We start from the raw sequence: 20,732 nt of genomic DNA, 5'->3' as shown, positions 1-20,732 counted from the left end.
CCATAGCAAAAATCAACAAAGCCAAAGGCTGGTTCTTTGAGAAGATAAATAAAATTGACAAGCCATTAGCCAGACTCATCAAGAAACAAAGGGAGAAAAATCAAATCAACCAAATTAGAAGTGAAAATGGAGAGGTCACAACAGACAAAACAGAAATACAAAGGATCATTCGAGACTATTATCAGCAAGTATGCCAATAAAATGGACAACTTGGAAGAAATGGACAAATTCTTAGAAAAGTAAAACTTTCCAAAACTGAAACAGGAAGAAATAGGAAATCTTAACAGACCCATCACAAGCATGGATATTGAAACTGTAATCAGAAATCTTCCAGCAACAGAAGTCCAAGACCAGATGGCTTCAAAGCTGAATTCTACCAAAAATTTAGAGAAGAGCTAAAACCTATCCTACTCAAATGCTTCCAGAAAATTGGAGAGGTAGGTAAACTTCCAAACTCATTCTATGAGGCCACCATCACCCTAATTCCAAAACCAGACAAAGATGCCACAAAAAAGGAAAACTACAGGCCAATATCACTGATGAACATAGATGCAAAAATCCTTAACAAAATTCTAGCAAACAGAATCCAACAACATATTAAAAAAATCATACACCATGACCAAGTGGGCTTTATCCCAGGAATGCAAGGATTCTTTAATATCTGCAAATCAATCAATGTAATACACCACATTAACAAATTGAAAGATAAAAATCATATGATTATCTCAATAGATGCAGAGAAAGCCTTTGACAAAATTCAACACTCATTTATGATTAAAACTCTCCAAAAAGCAGGAATAGAAGGAACATACCTCAACATAATAAAAGCTATATATGACAAACCCACAGCAAGCATCACCCTCAATGGTGAAAAATTGAAAGCATTTCCCCTGAAATCAGGAACAAGACAAGGGTGCCCACTCTCACCACTACTATTCAACATAGTGTTGGAAGTTTTGGCCATGGCAATCAGAGCAGAAAAAGAAGTAAAAGGAATCCAGATAGGAAAAGAAGACGTGAAACTCTCACTGTTTGCAGATTACATGATCCTCTACATAGAAAACCCTAAAGACTCTACCAGAAAATTACTAGAGCTAATCAATGAATATGGTAAAGTTTCAGGATATAAAATTAACACACAGAAATCCCTTGCATTCCTATATACTAACAATGAAAAAACAGAAAGAGAACTTAAGGAAACAATACCATTCACCATTGCAACAAAAAGAATAAAATACTTAGGAGTATATCTACCTAAAGAAACAAAAGACCTATACATAGAAAACTATAAAACACTGATGAAAGAAATCAAAGCGGACACAAACAGATGGAGAAACATACCATGTTCACGGATTGGAAGAATCAATATTGTCAAAATGGCTATTCTACCCAAAGCAATCTATAGATTCAATGCAATCCCTATCAAGCTACCAACGGTATTTTTCACAGAACTAGACCAAAGAATTTCACAATTTGTATGGAAATACAAAAAACCTTGAATAGCCAAAGTAATCCTGAGAAAGAAGAATGGAACTGGAGGAATCAACCTGCCTGACTTCAGACTCTACTACAAAGCCACAGTCATCAAGACAGTATGGTACTGGCACAAAGACAGAAATATAGATCAATGGAACAGAATAGAAAGCCCAGAGATAAATCCACGAACCTATGGACACCTTATCTTTGACAAAGGAGGCAAGGATACACAATGGAAAAAAGACAACCTCTTCAACAAGTGGTGCTGGGAAAACTGGTCAACCACTTGTAAAAGAATGAAACTAGAACACTTTCTAACACCATACACAAAAATAAACTCAAAATGGATTAAAGATCTAAATGTAAGACCAGAAACTATAAAACTCCTAGAGGAGAACATAGGCAAAACACTCTCCGACATAAATCACAGCAAGATCCTCTATGACCCAACTCCTAGAATATTGGAAATAAAAGCAAAACTAAACAAATGGGACCTAATGAAACTTAAAAGCTTTTGCACTACAAAGGAAACTATAAGCAAGGTGAAAAGACAGCCCTCAGATTGGGAGAAAATAATAGCAAATGAAGAAACAGACAAAGGATTAATCTCAAAACTATACAAGCAACTCTTGAAGCTCAATTCCAGAAAAATAAATGACCCAATCAAAAAATGGGCCAAGGAACTAAACAGACATTTCTCCAAAGAAGACATACAGATGGCTAACAAACACATGAAAAGATGCTCAACATCACTCATTATCAGAGAAATGCAAATCAAAACCACAATGAGGTACCATTACACGCCAGTCAGGATGGCTGCTATCCAAAAGTCTACAAGCAATAAATGCTGGAGAGGGTGTGGAGAAAAGGGAACCCTCTTACACTGTTGGTGGGAATGCAAACTAGTACAGCCACTATGGAGAACAGTGTGGAGATTTCTTAAAAAACTGGAAATAGAACTGCCATATGACCCAGCAATCCCACTTCTGGGCATACACACTGAGGAAACCAGATCTGAAAGAGACACGTGCACCCCAATGTTCATCGCAGCACTGTTTATAATAGCCAGGACATGGAAGCAACCTAGATGCCCATCAGCAGATGAATGGATAAAGAAGCTGTGGTACATATACACCATGGAATATTACTCAGCCGTTAAAAAGAATTCATTTGAACCAGTTCTAATGAGATGGATGAAACTGGAGCCCATTATACAGAGTGAAGTAAGCCAGAAAGATAAAGAACATTACAGCATACTAACACATATATATGGAATTTAGAAAGATGGTAACGACAACCCTATATGCAAAACAGAAAAAGAGACACCGAAGTACAGAACAGACTTTTGAACTCTGTGGGAGAAGGTGAGGGTGGGATGTTGTGAAAGAACAGCATGTATATTATCTATGGTGAAACAGGTCACCAGCCCAGGTGGGATGCATGAGACAAGTGCTCGAACCTGGTGCACTGGGAAGACCCAGAGGAATCGGGTGGAGAGGGAGGGGGGAGGGGGGATCGGGATGGGGAATACGTGTAAATCTATTGCTGATTCATGTCAATGTATGACAAAACCCACTGAAAAAAAATAAATAAATAAATTAAAAAAAAAAAAAGAAAGCCCAGAGATAAATCCACAAACCTATGGACACCTTATCTTTGACAAAGGAGGCAAGGATACACAATGGAAAAAGGACAACCTCTTTAACAAGTGGTGCTGGGAAAACTGGTCAACCACTTGTAAAAGAATGAAACTAGAACACTTTCTAACACCATACACAAAAATAAACTCAAAATGGATTAAAGATCTAAATGTAAGACCAGAAACTATAAAACTCCTAGAGGAGAACATAGGCAAAACACTCTCCGACATAAATCACAGCAAGATCCTCTATGACCCACCTCCCAGAATATTGGAAATAAAAGCAAAACTAAACAAATGGGACCTAATGAAACTTAAAAGCTTTTGCACTACAAAGGAAACTATAAGCAAGGTGAAAAGACAGCCCTCAGATTGGGAGAAAACAATAGCAAATGAAGAAACAGACAAAGGATTAATCTCAAAAATATACAAGCAACTCCTGAAGCTCAATTCCAGAAAAATAAATGACCCAATCAAAAGATGGGCCAAGGAACTAAACAGACATTTCTCCAAGGAAGACATACAGATGGCTAACAAACACATGAAAAGATGCTCAACATCACTCATTATTAGAGAAATGCAAATCAAAACCACAATGAGGTACCATTACACGCCAGTCAGGATGGCTGCTATCCAAAAGTCTACAAGCAATAAATGCTGGAGAGGGTGTGGAGAAAAGGGAACCCTCTTACACTGTTGGTGGGAATGCAAACTAGTACAGCTGCTATGGAAAACAGTGTGGAGATTTCTTAAAAAACTGGAAATAGACCTGCCATATGACCCAGCAATCCCACTTCTGGGCATACACACTGAGGAAACCAGATCTGAAAGAGACAAGTGCACCCCAATGTTCATCACAGCACTGTTTATAATAGCCAGGACATGGAAGCAACCTAGATGCCCATCAGCAGATGAATGGATAAGGAAGCTGTGGTACATATACACCATGGAATATTACTCAGCTGTTAAAAAGAATTCATTTGAACCAGTTCTAATGAGATGGATGAAACTGGAGCCCCTTATACAAGTGAAGTAAGCCAGAAAGATAAAGAACATTACAGCATACTAACACATATATATGGAATTTAGAAAGATGGTAACGACAACCCTATATGCAAAACAGAAAAAGAGACACAGAAATACAGAACAGACTTTTGAACTCTGTGGGAGAATGTGAGGGTGGGATATTTCAAAAGAACAGCATGTATACTATCTATGGTGAAACAGATCACCAGCCCAGGTGGGATGCATGAGACAAGTGCTCGGGCCTGGTGCACTGGGAAGACCCAGAGGAATCGGGTGGAGAGGGAGGTGGGAGGGGGGATCGGGATGGGGAATACGTGTAAATCTATGGCTGATTCATATCAATGTATGACAAAACCCACTGAAATGTTGTGAAGTAATTAGCCTCCAACTAATAAAAAAATTAAAAAAAAAAAAGAAATAAAACTAAAATTATGGTATATGATCCCATCACTTCATGGCAAATAGAAAAGGAAAAAGTGAAAGCAGTAACAGATTTTATTTTCTTGGGCTCCAAAATCAATGCAGACAGTAATGGCAGTTATGAAATTAAAAGACACTTGCTCCTTGGTAGAAATGGTGTCACAAAGCTAGACAATGCATTAAAACCCAGACATTACATTGCCGACAAAGGTCCATATAGTCAAAGCTCTGGGTTTTCCCATAGTCATGTATCAATGTGAGAGTTGGAGCATAAAGAAGGCTGAGGGCCAAAGAACTTATGCTTTTGAATTATGGTCTGAAGAAGAATCTTGAGAGTCCCTTGGATAGCAAGGATATCAAGCCAGTCAATCCTAAAGGAAATCAACCCTTAATATTCATTAGAAGGAGTGTTCCTGGCCAATACTTTGGCCACCTAATGTGAAGAGCTGTCTCATTGAAAAAGACCCTGATGCTGGGCAAGACTGAAAGCAAAAGGAGAAAGCAGGTGGTAGAGGATGAGATGGTTAAAAAGCTTCACTGACTAAATGGACATGAATTTGAGCAAACTCCATGAGACAGTGGAGGACAGAGGAGTCTGGTGTGCTATAGATCATGAGGTTGCAAAGAGTTGGACATGACTAAGTGAGTGAATAAGAACAAGAAAAACCAAGGGAATGAGGACACAATTATATTTAAAAAGAACATGGTTGCATCTGCAGACAGATGTTCTAAGGTTTGCTACCAGTGCCTCATGCAAGTTCATTCCAGAGCCCTCTCTCCATTGCCCTCATGTCTCACTTTGCTTTCCAGACCTTTACACTTCCCTCATCCAAAAATAAGCCTGGGACTAGTTCCCTGGTGGCACAGTGAATAAGAATCCACCTGTCAATGCAGGGGACACAGGTTCGATCTCTGGTCCGGGAAGACTCCACATATTGTGGAACATCTAAGCCTGTGTGCCACAACTACTGAGTGCCCATGTTGCAACTACTGAAGCCCACATACCTAGAGCCTGTGCTCCACAGCAGGGGAAGTCACCACAATGAGAAGCTCACACACCACAATGAAGAGTAGCCCCTGCTCTCCTCAACCAAAGAAAGCCGCATAAAAGCAACAAAGACTGAAAGACCAGCACAGCCAAAAATAAGTAAACAAACAATTCTGGGAATAATCAACCTTTCTTTATTTCTCTCTCTTTCTTGTTTTTATTTTATTCTTATTTTATTTTTTTATTTATTTATTTTTTCCCATTTATTTTTATTAGTTGGAGGCTAATTACTTTACAATATTGTAGTGGTTTTTGCCATATATTGACATGAATCTTTCTTGTTTTTAATGTCACACTGTGTGGCAGATGGGATCTTAGTCCCCTGGCCAGGGAAAGTAAGATTAAACCTGCACCTCCTGCATTGGGAGCATATAGTCTTATTAACCAGTGGATCACCAGGGAAGTCCCTTTGTTGTTTTTAACTTTGGGGTTTTTTTTGCCCTGCCTTGCTTATTTTTAATCAGTTCCTTGATCAAACTTTGACCCTACGTGAGCAATCAATTCCTTGATCAGACATTGACACTATATGAGTGTTGCATCAACAAACTACAACAGAGTGAAAGAGAACTTTACATTCCACATGCTATCCTTTTGCCACCCAACTATGAGTATCTCCAACACAAGACCAGATTCTTTCTTCACAGCAGGTGGAATATTGAAGGAGGGAAGCAGAGAGAGGATTGATAACTGGATCATCGTGATGGGTCTGTCCACCCAAGTACTGCTGAGTTCATCTCCTGGTCTCTGCAGTCCTATCTGTTCATCTCAGCTCCACCTCCACCATTCAAGCCCAGTGAGGAGTATTTCTCTCCTGGAAAACAGAGGAAACCCTGAATTCATTCCAGCTCAGTGGTTCTCAACCAGGAACTGGATTCCCCAAGGATATCTTGCCAACAATGTCTGGACACATTTTTGGTTGCCACAACTGAGAGGAGAGGTGACTACTACATCCAGTGGACAGAGTTTGGGGACGCTGAAACACACCCTGCAATGTACAGGTCCCCTCACCAAAAAATTAAAAAAAGGCTTGTCTGGTGCAAATGTCAACCCTGCTAAGGTTGAGAAATCCTGCTCCAGTCCCCCGGTAAAACCTGAAGTGCATAATCATTATCTTTCTTTAAAGAGAAGATCAGATCGTGTCATGCCATCGCTTAAAACTTTTCAACAGTTTCCCACTCTTGGTACGAAGATTAAAAGCAAAGAAAAAAAAACTCCTTAGCTCCTAGAACTTGCATGACCTGACATTCACGTCCCCTCTTTTCTTATATTACTTGTAGTTACCAACCTAACCTTATTCCTGTTTTTCTAGAAAGCGTCATACTTCCTCCTACCTCACAGGCACATGTTATTCTCTCTTATAAGTCAATTTCTGCCCTCTCACCAGCCTCTCCCCCTTTTCCCTGCTCACTGATGCCTTCTAATCATTTAGGAGACCTCAGCTCAGAGGTGACTCCATCACAGACTCCCTCCCTGACCACTGACATGTCAGTAGCCTGAGAGGGGAGGCCACATAGGGGGAGAAACCAGGCCACCCCAAGTCTTCCTTCCAGACATCCCAGCTCAGCCCACAGTGGAAGTGAGGCCCATCTGAACATCCAGTGCCAGTGGGGCCCCCAGCTGTGGGCAAGCCTGTGAGTGATCCCAGGAGGCCAGCAACAACCCTGCCTCATCAGCCTCACAACCGTACTGAGTAATGAATAAGTGACCACTGCTTTAGGCCACTGATGTCTCAGTAGGTTGATGTAGTGACAGACAGCAGATTCATTCTCCCTGGTGTTCCTGACTGTGCAGTAAGGAGAACTCTCTGCTACTGTGGGGAGTTCTCCTCTCGTCTCCTGCTCTGTCCCCTTCACAGGACTGCTCTCAAGACCTGAGTTTCTGAGTCACAGTCCACTTGACAGGATGACGCTCTCTCCCCAGTAGGTCAGTGAGTGGAGGTGGGGAGACTGTTCCCCTTTCCATCTCACCATCCTGTCCCATCAGCTTTCCTGGAACTGCAGCCCTGCGCTGGGCAGGGATGGTCTCAGTTAGTTAACTCAAGAACCAGAATATGTTTAAAAGGGTCAGTATATATTTCAGTAAGCTGGAAAATAGCTAAAGTTTTTCACAATTTGTCTTTTCCCATACTATAAAGGGGAAATCACTTAAAGAATTGAGACTTTAGGCTTCCCTTGTGGCTCAGATAGTAAAGAATCTGCCTACAATGTGGAAGACCCAGGTTCAATCCCTGAGTTGGGAAGAGTCCCTGGAAAAGGAAATGTCAATCCACTACAGTACTCCTGCCTAGAGATGTCCACAGACAGAGGAGTCTGGCAGGCTACAGTTTATCAGGTTACAGAGAATCGGAAACAACTGAGCACCTACACTTTCTTTCTTTTGGGCGAACTCCCCAGGGCGACACCATCCCTCTTGAACCTGGGTTTTTACTGAGGGTCCCCTTCCACTCTGTTCACATGAATCTCTACCTGCCTCCTGCCAGAGACCCATCGTCATGGGAAAACCCCATCCCCATGAAGGTCTCAACACTTGAATCAGGCTCCATTCCCTGGCCAGTCACCAAATCTCGAGTTTAAATCCTCAGTTTAGCATGACGGGGCGTTTCTTGGGGCTCAGATCAGGAAGGGTAGGGGCGTTTGAAGGAGAAGATGCTGCTGGTTTCTGGGTCTAGTGTGAGCCTGGGTCTCCCAGACAATGGACTTCCCTCAAGAATCCCACTCTGAGAGGCTCCTGAGAGTCTGGTTCTTTAAGTCTTTGACCTGACAGAACAGGAAGGTATATAAGCCTCACCTAGGTTCTATCAGGCAGAGAAGGCAATGGCACCCCACTTCAGTACTCTTGCCTGGAAAATCCCATGGATGGAGGAGCCCGGTAAGCTGCGGTCCATGGGGTTGCTAAGAGTCTGATAGGACTGAGCGACTTCACTTTCACTTTTCACTTTCACGCATTGGAGAAGGAAATGGCAACTCACTCCAGTGTTCTTGCCTGGAGAATCCCAGGGGCAGGGTAGCCTGGTGGGCTTCCGTCTATGGGGTCGCACAGACTTGGACACGACTGAAGTGACGCAGCAGCAGCTTCTATCAGGAGGGGAGACACAGGTTTCCAAGAGTAAACATAACTTTTAAAGGGAATGATGCAAACTACAATTATATAAAGTAATAATTTTCTTAACTAGTCTGCTGCTTCTCCCTTAGCTAGGTCTCTAGGAAAATCATACTCTCATATGGCAGAAAAGGGTTTGATTTCTTCCTATTCTGTTAGCCCCCTCCCATGTCAGACCCCAACAAGCCTCCTTTGCCAGGTGTGGCTTGTTTCAATGGAACTTGCTCTGGAGCACACGCTCTCCCCTAAAAGCCCTCCACGGGGCTGGTGCTTGTGGTTCATGAGTGGAGAGGGGCGGGGTTCTCGCGAGTCCGGGCTCAGCTGTGTACCTACACGCCCAGATCAAGGTGCCAGGTGCATCGTCTCTGCCTTCGGACCCCTGGCCGCCATCTTGAAGCAGAGCACTGGGAGCAGCGTCTCTGCACACGGCCCTCTGCGGTGAGGTGTCACTGGAGCCATTTCTCCCCAGAGAGTCCCGTCTGAAGGGCCAGGGTTGCGAGGCCTCTGCAGGAGGTGACCTGTGAGCAAGTGAAAATCAACTCAGCACAAAGGGAAAGAAAAAAAGGTTAGATTTTTATTTTATGACCCAGATTCTACTTTCTGTTGTGTAGTTGCTCAGGTGTGTCCAACTTGTTTGTGACCCCATAGACTGAAGCCCACCATGCTCCTCCCTCCATGGGATTTTCTGGGCAAGAGTACTGGAGTGGGTCGCCATTTCTTTCTCCAGGGGATCTTCCCAACCAGGCATCAAACCTGCATCACCTGTCTCCGGCATTGGCAGGCGGCTGCTTTACCACTGAGTCACCTGGGAAGACCCAGCTTCTACTTTTACTCCAGGGAATTGTTGGTAGGCTTTGCTAGTGACTGCTTCATCAGCACCTGGCCTCCTGGAATGTTAAGGGCACCACCTTACCTTTAATGACTGTTTCCTTTGTTACCTGTGGTGATAATCCAATGGAGAGAAAGAGACTGATTTCTTCCATAAGCCTGAAGAAATAATCAATTTTGTTTGTTTTGTTGTTTTTTTACCCACAAAGTAACTCCCTCTTGGCAGGGGTTTGATGTTGCTCCTGAAATTAGTGAAAGTCCTTGATGTTCTTCATTTGAGGAAGACAACTAGATATTGTTTAAATAGGAAAGGGAAGGGTGTAGGCATCAGGGTGCAAGAGAACCAGGTCTGGGCTCCTGGGTAAGGGGCTAAGATGGTCTCATCACTATGTAAATTGTGTCTATGGTGTGAGAAAGGAAGGAGGGCTCAATCGTTAACAGAATGAAGACAGGAGCACAGATATTAAGAAAAACAGGATCCCACAAAAACTGACTCAAACCAGCTACAATCAAGATGGTGCTGAGCATGATCTAGTCACTGACCTCTAACTCATTACACCTTCATTAGAACACTAAAAATCATTCCCCTACCACCATGATAGGCACTGTGATAGTTCCAAGGCTGACCATAAAAGGCCAAAAAATGTGCAGTGATCCAATTCCTTACACTCCCCATCCCTTCCTCAGAATAGCAAGAATATTCCTCCCACTCGCTATCCTATGAAATTCCCCAACCCATAAAAATCCACAACCCCATATTTTGGGGGGCACTCTTGCCTTCTGAGAAAGTCCACATTCTGTCTGTGGAGTGTGTATCTCCCTGAATCAATTCACTTTCACTCTACTTCAGCTCGTTCTTGTATTCTTTCCTGCAGAAGCCAAGGAACCTCACTAGACAGCTAGTCTCAGGGCTCCCAGGATATGATATTTCTTTTTCCTGCACAACTGGTAACCTGGAGAATGAAGGATAGAGATTATAGATCTAAACTGACTGTAAAGTAGTTGACTTATATTTAAGAAGAATTCTTATTTATTGTCCTAGTGTCTCTTAAACTCTAGCAAAGTCTGGTTTCTGCTTTCCCAGCAGATTTTGCTTTTTTAACTTGTTTTGTTTTTAAAATCTACTTTTGCTATGGGATTTTAGGGCTTCCCTGATAGCTCTGTTGGTAAAGAATCCACCTGCAATGCAGGTGACCCCGGTTCGATTCCTAGGTTGGGAAGATCTGCTGGAGAAAGGATAGGCTACCCACTCCAGTGTTCTTGGGCTTCCCTTGTGGCTCAGCTGGTAAAGAATCTGCCTGCAATGTGGGAGACCTTGGTTCAATCCCTGTGTTGGGAAGATCCCCTAGAAAATCAATAGACTACCCACTCCAGTATTCTGGCCTGGAGAATTCCATGGACTGTATGGTCCCTGGAGTCACAAACAGTTGGACACGACTGAGTGACTTTCACTTCTCTTCGCTTCATGGGATTTTAAAGGAAGGATGTAATTGGTTCTTATCTGCTCCCCAGCTGGACGGCATACACTTCATCTCCCTCTATGGCATTCTCTCATCCTGGCTCCAGACTCCATAAGCCTGCTGCCTCCCGCTTTCTGAATTTTCCAGACCCCAAGTGGGAAATCAGGGTTTTCTACTTAACTCATAACACAGGTTTATGGCATGGGGGTCTCCTCTACAAAGCTGATAACTCTGCTGGCTTCTAGCAGGAGGTAAGGCATGAGCCATACTTGAAGGGGTTTCTATCATATCCTGTATCCCCCCTTCTTTGGGGATGGTGATCACTGGGGACAGGGCTCTTCAGCACTCTGCCTCTCATTCCCAGACATTTGCTCTCCTCTGACTTGGGTTTCGATCTCTCTTCTGTGGAGGAAATCTTTGTTGGCTGTTTTCTTGCCAATTGTGCACTTTATACCAGCACCAGTACCCTTTAAGCTATAACCTCAAGAATTCCATTTTCATTCCTTTTACACAAACACTCACACCATAGCAAGGGACAGTCAGTTTAATTTTCTGGTAAAATATCTTCTCATAATTGTTTCTACTTATTGAACATCTTTTCTGTGTTAGGAACTGCAATAAGCACTTTCACATCAACAATAACTTCATGAAATTGATACTGATTTTCAGTACCCACTTTACAAATGAGAAACTTTGTTCAGGGAATACAATTATCAGCTGGAGGTGGAAGAGTTGTCCCTGTTAGGAGGTGGCCTTCATTATTTATCTGATACATCTGCTGGGAACTTAAGGGTTTCCAATTTTTGGAGGGAACAGGTAGAAAGAAAAGACACGTTTTAGTTCTACTTACAGAGGTCTAATTTTCCAAATTGTTGTAAGTCATAATTATCTTGAAGGGAAGAGTTTCATTATATCTGGAAAATGCAGCCTTAAACTGGTAATATTTTAGACAAAAAACATGAAAATCATAACCATATTCACCAGTTCACTCAGCAACTAATCTTTTTTGTTAACAGTTTATGAAGCCATCAGGCTTTCTGCTAGATTTATAAAATTTCTTACAAAGTTGACCAGCATGGTCTGAAATTTATCAGAAGCCTATCTTTATCAAAAGTCTTTTCTATGAATCTTCTTGAACATGAAACACTTTTACAAAACTGTTTGAGTACAACAATAGCAATCTATAAATGATAGAAGATCTTTCCATAAGTGTTCATGGTGCACAGGTTAATAAACTATATTTCTCTTGTTCATCTGTCTTACATCATTTGAATTTCCAAGGCTCCATCCAGAGAGCCTAGAAGTGTGAAAGAAAGAGGAATTTTCCTCTCCCCTACACAGTATACATAATGTAAAATGAAACTTTTTAACCATTTCTTAAATGCACTGCTCTGTGGCATTAATTATATTCACATTGTTGTGAATCCATCTCCAGAATTTCTACATCTTCCCTTTAGATTTTATTAGGTTTGTCATAGCTTTCCTTCCAAAGAGCAAGTGTCTTTTAACATTATGGCTGCAGTCACCATCCGCAGTGATTTTGGAGCCCAAGAAAATAAAATCTGTCACTGCTTCCACTTTTTCCCTATCTATTTGCCATAAAGTGATGGGACAAGATACCACAGTCTCTTTGAATGTTGAGTTTCAAGCCAGTTTTTTCACTCTCGTCTGTCATCCTCATCAAGAGACTCTTTAGTTCCTCTTTGCTTTGTGCCACTAGAGTGGTATCATCTGCGTCAGTTCAGTTCAGTTCAGTCACTCAGTTGTGTCTGACTCTTTGCAACCTTGTGGAATACAGCACACCAGGCTTCAGCTGCATATCTGAGGTTATTGATATTTCTCCTGGCAATCTTGATTCCAGTTTGTGCTTTATCTAGTCTGGCATTTTGTATGATGTAGTCTGCATATAAGTTAAATAAGCAGGATGACAATATACAGCCTTGTTGTACTCCTTTCCCAATTTTTGTTTGTCTGAGAAAGTATTCAATTTTCCTTCACTTTTGAACAATCATTTCACAAATTACAGAATTCTAAGTTGGTGGTTTTTTCTCTCAACACTTAAAACTTTTTCACTCTACTCTCTCCTTGTTTGCGTGGTTTCTTAGGAGAATTGGATATAATTCTTATTTTTATTCCTCTATAGCCAAAATGTTTTTCTTTAATTTGAAAATAATAAGCCTAGTTGTAGGGGTTATTTTTCTTCATTTCTGTTACACTGCTTTTCATCTATAGCATTTACTCTTGGTTCTTTCTTAGAATCTCCATCTTTCCGTTTCTATATCCCATCTGTTTTTATATGCTGTATACTTTATCCATTAGAGCCCTTGACATATTAATCATGTTATTGTTGTTTAGTCTTTCCATCGTGTTTGACTCTTTTGTGACCCCATGAACTGTAGCCTGCCAGGCTCCTCCATCCATAGGATTTCCCCAGCAAGAATACTGAAGTGGGTTGCCATTTTCTTCTCCAGGGGATCTTTCTGACCCAGGGATCAAACCCAGGTCTCCTGCACTGGCAGGCAGATTCTTTACCACTGAGCCACCAGGGAAGCCATAGTTGCTTTGAATTCCTCATCTGATATTTCCAACATTGCTGCCATGCCTGATTCTGTTGATGCTTTGTCTCTTCAAAAATATTTTTCTTTTTTCTTTTGCCTTTTGGTATGTCTTGTAAGTTTCTCTTGAAATGCAGACATGATGTCCTGGATTAAAGGCACTGCTTTGACGGGGCTTTAGTAATGAGGAGGTGAGGTGTGAGGGGAGGCAGATCCCATGATTAGGTCTCAGCCCCTCAGAGAGCCTCTGCCTCTGGATTGTGAACCTCACAAGTTCTCTCCGCCACCCCCTGCCTTTTATGGGACACAATGGCTTGAGCCAGCTGGAGCTGGGTATTTCCCTTCCCCCAGGTCAGTTGGGCTCAGTTAATACCCTGGAGGATTAGACTCTGGTACTAGTTTTCCTCTAGGGAAGGCCTTCTTAAGAGGACTGAGTGTTCTGGTCTATTTCAAATTGGCTACTCCCCATCTCCCCACTCCCAGCAGGAAGGCTGAGGGGATTTTCCCTGGCATCTCCTGTAGGATCCTGGTGAAGCTCCTGGAGGTAAATCTCACAATATTGTGAGTCCCCGCATGACTGGGTCCCCCCAGAGGTTTTACTCTCAGATTGTTCACACTGAGCCTCCCGCAGTTTGTCAGTTATGGCTCTGGTTTCCTCCCCAAGCGCAGGTTCCCATGGTGGTTTCACCCTGAGGAAGCCTCAACTTCCTCTGTTCACCTGTGGGCCTCCCCAGTCTCAGGGGTGGCAGTTTGTCTCCTTTGACAGATGCAAGAGGAGGTCTCCCTTTCCTTTTTTCATTTTTTTTTTTTCAACTACACTCACCTAAGTTATCTTTTCCAATACCATGGATTTATCTATTTTTTACCTTTTTGGGTTTTTGCTCCCAGGTTTGCACAAGACTGACTCCCTGGTTTTCATGTTTTGGCTTAAGTTTCTCCTCTGAGCAGGCTCATTGACTACCCATTTAAATCAGGACTTGTCAGTCATCTCCAGCCACTTTCACTTCCTGTTCGTAGTCTTCATCAAACCTGATATTATCTTGTTCATTTATTTACTTGTTTACTGTCTATCTCCCACTGCTGCTGCTGCTGCTAAGTCGCTTCAGTCGTGTCTGACTCTGGGCGACCCTGTAGAAGGCAGCCCACCAGGCTCCCCTGTCCCTGGGATTCTCCAGGCAAGAACGCTGCAGTGGGTTGCCATTTCCTTCTCCACGCTTCATTGTAAACACTGTGAGAAGATAAACATTGCATGTCTTGTAGACAGTTGATTCCCAGTGCTTTGAAGGGTAGATGTATGGTAGATATTCAAAAACATGTGTTTAAAAATAGTTCATAATTATTTAATCATGTTGCGATCCCTGAACTTAGAAGTTAAATGTTTCTATTATAATTTAATAATAACCACTGCTCTGAGAAATGTTTGTATATAAATAGTTTTCTATAAGTGACTTTTTGCCTTCATCATCTTATAAGTAAAGCTCCTATTGAGTCAAAGAAGATGAACATTTTTAAGGCTCTTAATAAATATTGTCAAATTATGTGCTGAAAAAGCTATTCTAATTTATAGTTTACCAATAGTATATTACAGTGCTCATACACATTATCTTAGTTAGCATGGGGTATTCTCATTTTCAAAGAGCTTGGTTAATCTAATAGATGAGAATGAATATATTTGTATGCTTATATTACTACATTATTATTTTGCTGTAATTTTCTTTTTATTTATTCTTTTTCTACATTGTGAGCCTGAAAGCAGGGATTTCATCTTTTTAGGTATATTATTTTCTGAGAACACCTTTATTAACTCTTAGCAGTTGCTGGGCAACTTATCTCAATAATGGACTAGTTTTCCAAAAGGCTCAAAACAAAATAACTGAAGTTTCCAGTATTATTATAACATCTTAAAGGAAGACCAAATAGACTATATTGGCCCACATTGAGCAGTTTTGCCTAATTTTTTACATCAGGGATCTATATGATAGTGTAATAATGCAAATATCACAGAGGGCCAGTGGAAAGTAACACAGGTAACTCATTACTAATAACAAAGTTCTGAAATGTGAGTATGACTTCTTTTCATGAATTCAATCATATTCAAGATTTGTATAGTAACAACACCCTTACTGATTTGCTTTCTTGAGTGGGAGAGACATATGTGGTGCTAAAGCCTGTCCATTGACTAAAAGCAGTGCTATCTATAGAAATATATAGTGAGCCACATCTGTAATTTTAAATTTTCAATAGCCATGTGAAGAAGTTAAAAGGGACAAATGAAAGTAATACTAGTAAGACATTTTTAAACCAATGTGTCAAAAATACTATATCAACATGTAATAAATGTAAAAAATCATTGAGACAAAAAAGTTTTATGCTGTCTTTTAAATCTGTGGTGTATTGTACAGTTAAATCACACCTCAGTTTTTACCAAATGCATTTAAAGTCCTCAGAATCATCATGTGAATAGTGCTACTGTGTTTGATAACCCAGGGTTTATAGTATTAATAAGGATTTTCATGGCTTCAAGGGAGTGAATGTGTTTTTCAGTAATTAGAAGTATGTTCCTCATAGGTGTCATAGTTTGGGTTCCTCAGTAGCAGACCTTAAGGCAAATATTTGCATGAAATTGATTTATTTTAGAAGTGATGCTAGGAAAACACATGTAGGGAGTGGAGAAGTGAGACATAAACGGGAAGGAAACCAATAAAAAGTGTGTTAGCAAGAAAGTTACTGCTTTTGCAATAGAGTCACCCTGGGAGACAGAATTTTTCCAGCTGACAGGCAAGGGCACTGGGGCATTTATCTACCCATTCCCCATCCATCACTGGTTAAGAATTGAATCCAAGGTTTTTGGCTTGCTTTGCATATGGCCCTTGTGTGCTTTCATTGGTAGGAGATTGGTCGATAAGCAGTGAGCTCCTTAGTTCTGGAGACGAGTCAAAGGACACGAGCTGGAAAGTGACAGCTTCTGCTCCAGCAGGTCACACTGTCCAAGGAGGGATCCTGTTAGCCTCAGGAGCCCTAGGGACTTGAATGTTACAAAGACCCTGCTTTATACCACTCATCCTGTTCACTTAAGTATCCCTAGCTCTTGGAATAGTATGTATTTAATAAATAGTTACTGTATGACTTTCCCTGAGTACCTGCTTTATAAAAAATTGAATACATTAAGAGTTTCTTTAAAATTGATTTCTCCTCCAGCTTTATTGAGGTATAATTGACAATCAAAAATTGTATATATTTAAATGTACAACTTGATGACTTGGCATATATATTGTGAAATACTCATCACACCAAGCCAATCAATATATGTCACTTCACATCTTAACCATTTTGCTTTTTTAATTTTTTTTAAATTTTTTAAAACACCCAAGATCTACTCTCTCAGCAAATGAAAAGTATATGGTACAGTATTGTCAACTGTAACCACATTGTTGTACACTAGTTCTGCAGAATATATCTTGCATAACTGAAGCTAAAAGTCATGATTAATAACACCATTTTAGCTAAGGTACATGGGAAATTATCAAAGAATAATGAGATGATCTTGTTACAGGCACCACAAACTTTGATCTTTCTTCATATAATGTGAAGAGGAAGAGAAGCTGCTGAGCTGGTAAGACAGCTACACAAATAACGCTCATGAGTGGGAGTCCAAGAGTTTGTTCATTCAGTTCTACAGTCATTGATTCATTCAGAGAGCATATTCTAGACACTTTTCATGCACTGGCCATCCACCAGTGAGATGATCATGCTGGTCTTGGACTTGAATCCAAATCAAGATTCGTTATTTACTGATTCAAAGACCTTGGAGAGGTGCTATCCTTGAGTATCATTTTTCTCATCTGGAAAACAGACATAATACCTTCTTAGTTGGCTTAAAACTCAATATTCAAAAAAACTAAGATCATGGCATTGGGCTGTATCACTTCATGGCAAGTAGATGTGGAATCAATGGAAACCTGTGAAAGACTTTATTTTCTTGGGCTCCAAAATCACTGCAGATGGTGACTGCAGCCATGAAATTAAAGGTGCTTGCTCCTTGCAAAAAAAAAAAAAAAAAAAAAAGCTCTGACCAACCTAGATGGCATATTAAAAAGGAGAGACATAACTTTGCTGACAAAGTTTCATCTAGTCAAACTATGGTTTTTCCAGTAGTCTAGTATGGATGAAAGTGTTGGGCTATAAAGAAAGCCAAGTGCTGAAGAATTAATGCTTTTGAATTGTGGTGTTGGAAAAGCCTCTTGGGAGTGCCTTGGACTGGAAGGAGATCCAGCCAGTCCATTCTCAAGGAAATCAGTCCTGAATATTCACTGGAAGAACTGATGCTGAAGCTCCAATACTTGGGTCACCTGATGTGAAGAGCTGACTCATTTGAAAAGACCCTGATGCTGGAAAAGATTGAAGGCAGGAGGAGAAGGGGATGACAGAGGATGAGATGGCTGGATGGCATCACCGACTCGATGGACATGAGTTTGAGTAAGCTCCAGGAGTTGGTAATGAACAGGGAAGCCTGGTATGCTGCAGTCCATGGAGTCACAAAGAGTAGGACATGACTGAGTAATTGAACTGAACTGAACTGAATAGGGCATTGTGGGAGTTAAAAATGAAGTCAGTTCCCTAGAAATGCACATAACCTATATTCTGTAACATATGCCACTGTTATTCTACTAGGCAGGCCCTGAACTCATGAAAGAAATCATAAGGCAATCTCTCTGTCCCAAATGCCCCTTGTAGGAGGGCAGGAAAAAGCTCACTGAGGTCCCCCCACAATGTAACCTGAGATGCCAAAAGACATCTCACATATTGCAGAGGTCTCCCGTGACAGTGTGAATTCATCTACCAAGACTATTTGAAGTCTTCTAATCTTTTCTTACATTTCTTTCAAGTCTTGCAGCTCTACAAACATAATCCATGCTAAACCCTGTTATTGGCCAAGGTCAAATATTTAGCTGCTGATTGTATTGACCAATCCAAGGTCTTGTGCCCAAGGTACAGTGAGAAAAAACAAACTGAAATGTTGGCATTCTGAGCAGAGAAAAGTTTATTGCAAGGGTCAAGCAAGAAGTACAGGATGTTCATGCTCGGAAGGCTGGAATTCCCCAGTGGATTTTGGGGGAGCATTTTTAAGTGCAAGCTGAGGGATAGAGTCCAAGGTACTTGATTAGCTCATGTGCATTTTCTGATTGGTTGATGTTGAGGAGTAGAGTAATGTAGCAGGGGTTGTCATCATAACTCCTCAGGTTCCAGTTTATCATGGTCATCATGCAGTTAACTTTTCTCACCTGGTGGGCTTTCTAGCAGCTGCAAAACTCAGAAATGTGCACTAGACCCTGTTATCTGTAGCCTTCAGGGAGGAACTAAAGATTCTGTGACTGCTGTATGGCTAATCTATTGATTAAGTTTTTGTTAATACATGTTCACATTTTTCCAATCAGTGATTCTTGAGCTAGCCTTTTGTGACTCAGAGGAGGCCTGGGAGACTGAAGCTTTTCTACAAGCAAGAGACAGGCAGAGGGCATGTGGTGGGGTTGGGGTTTATCTCAGGAAGGCCCCCCAGGGTCCTGCTCCATTCCAGTTGGAGACCTTCCCACAGGGCCCTCATTTGGTCCTGAGGAGAGCAGTGTGCCCAGAGGGTGGGCTTCTATCTCCTTTTGCCAGCTTTCTCCTGGTTTCCTCTGCAGCACCTGGGGAGCCTCTGAGCAGCAGAGGTGGGCGGGGCTGAGCCTCCCTTTTCCACCTTCTGGGTGAGTGCCTGGGCTCAGACCAGGAACTTCCGCAGAGTTTACAGCCAGGTGCACTCCGGGGAGCTGGGCTGGTTGTGCCCCGCAATCAGCCTGCCTGCTTTTATCAAAGAGCTGGTAGCTTTGCCTCCCACTTGCGTGGGGCTTCTGGAAGCGTCTACCCGGGTGTCTCTTGATCCTGCAGCCCCACACATGGTGCACTGCCTCCATCCTATGCCTGTGGGAGCAGCTGCACAGAGTGGGTGCCTCAGAGGTGGTCCCTGGAGGCTGCTCAATCCTGTGAGGTGGGACCTGCAGTAACCCAAGCTCCACTCTCAGAAGCAGGTGTTCTCAGGCTCCCACCCAGTGGACCTGCGAGGCGGCCAGTCTCCAGCATCACCACCAGTGCCTCCTGAGCAGTGCGAACTGAGTCCGTGTCTGCCTTGACCTGCAAGATGCTGCCTGTGTCCCCGGAGGTGAAGCCCAACCCGCTGCAGAACGCTAATTTCTGCTCACACCTGTTTGTCTGGTGAGTGCCCTGTCTGAGCTGTGACAATCGGCATGCCTGACACTGCCAGCTCCTTTAGAAACCGAGGGACAAGGCGAGGGAGTACGCTCGGGTGCCCAGGGTAGAGGGCAACAGGACTGGGAGAGGTGCCTGGGGACCTGGTGGCAGGGGTACTGGCTCTCCCTGCCTTGCTGCTCTCCACCCAACCAGTCTCAGAAGCCTGAGAGCTGATGCTGCAGGAGCAGGAGGTAGGGAGGCTGCCTAGGGGGAGTCACAGCCCAGCGGGAGAAGGGACTGGGCCTCCTACTCTCCACCTTATCTGTCTTCCTCAGAACCACTCAGGAATTCAGTCAGTTCTGAACTAAAGCTGCACCTTTCCCTGCTAAGCAAGCAGATTATGAACAATTTTCTTTATCTAATTATTGCCCTGCACATTTGCCATCTTCCAATAATGTCCCCACATTTTCCCATGTTCCTTAGGTGAACAACTGAGTTCCAGCTACCCTGGACTCCCTCTCTCCCCCTGTCTGTGACCCTGTCTTTCTTTCTCTCCCTCCCTCTCTTCCTGTGTGACTGACTGTATGTCCTGGTACCTAGTGGTGGTCAATTTCAAGTATGTACAAAACACTTTTGGTTTTTATGAAATGAATGGGGACACTATTTCTGGAACATGTTTTGCTTTAATTTGGAACACACAGCCAGGAGCAGAGTATGTATTTGGCCACAGCCCCTTTCCCTATTGCAAATATCTCCACTTCCACCTTTGAAGACCAAACCCTGGGGGAGTGGGGTCTTATCTAGATTTTAGCCTTCAGAGAAGCAGTGCATGGTCTTGATGCAGGTGGTCCTGCCCTGGAGCCTTGTGGTCCTGGTTTCATTGTGTCAATGGTTCCATTGACAGGTCTCTGAGCTGGGAGGAAGCGCCAATGAAAAAAATGCTGCAGAGAGCTGAA

At 42.3% G+C, this 20,732-nt stretch overlaps 1 protein-coding gene across 2 annotated transcripts in view; it reads left to right on the top strand.

The window, feature by feature from the left end:
• The window catches only part of LOC122686751 (ATP-binding cassette sub-family C member 4-like), a 2,082,459-nt gene that overhangs the window by 1,917,900 nt on the left and 143,827 nt on the right, over positions 1–20,732 (top strand). The window contains exon 1 of one of the 2 annotated variants that reach the window (XM_043891986.1): positions 19,334–19,800. The exons of the other annotated variant lie outside the window; for it this stretch is intronic. Within the exon in view, the coding sequence (XP_043747921.1) occupies positions 19,727–19,800 (74 nt within the window). The 5' untranslated portion in view covers positions 19,334–19,726. Of the gene's footprint in view, positions 1–19,333; positions 19,801–20,732 lie in introns of those variants that run through there. 2 annotated transcript variants of the gene reach the window in all.

The sequence above is a fragment of the Cervus elaphus genome, chromosome 30 (assembly GCF_910594005.1).
Source record: "Cervus elaphus chromosome 30, mCerEla1.1, whole genome shotgun sequence".
Classification (NCBI taxonomy): Eukaryota; Metazoa; Chordata; class Mammalia; order Artiodactyla; family Cervidae; genus Cervus; species Cervus elaphus.
The sequence above is the reverse complement of the archived record's forward strand: the minus strand, read 5'-3'. Positions and strand labels throughout refer to the sequence as shown.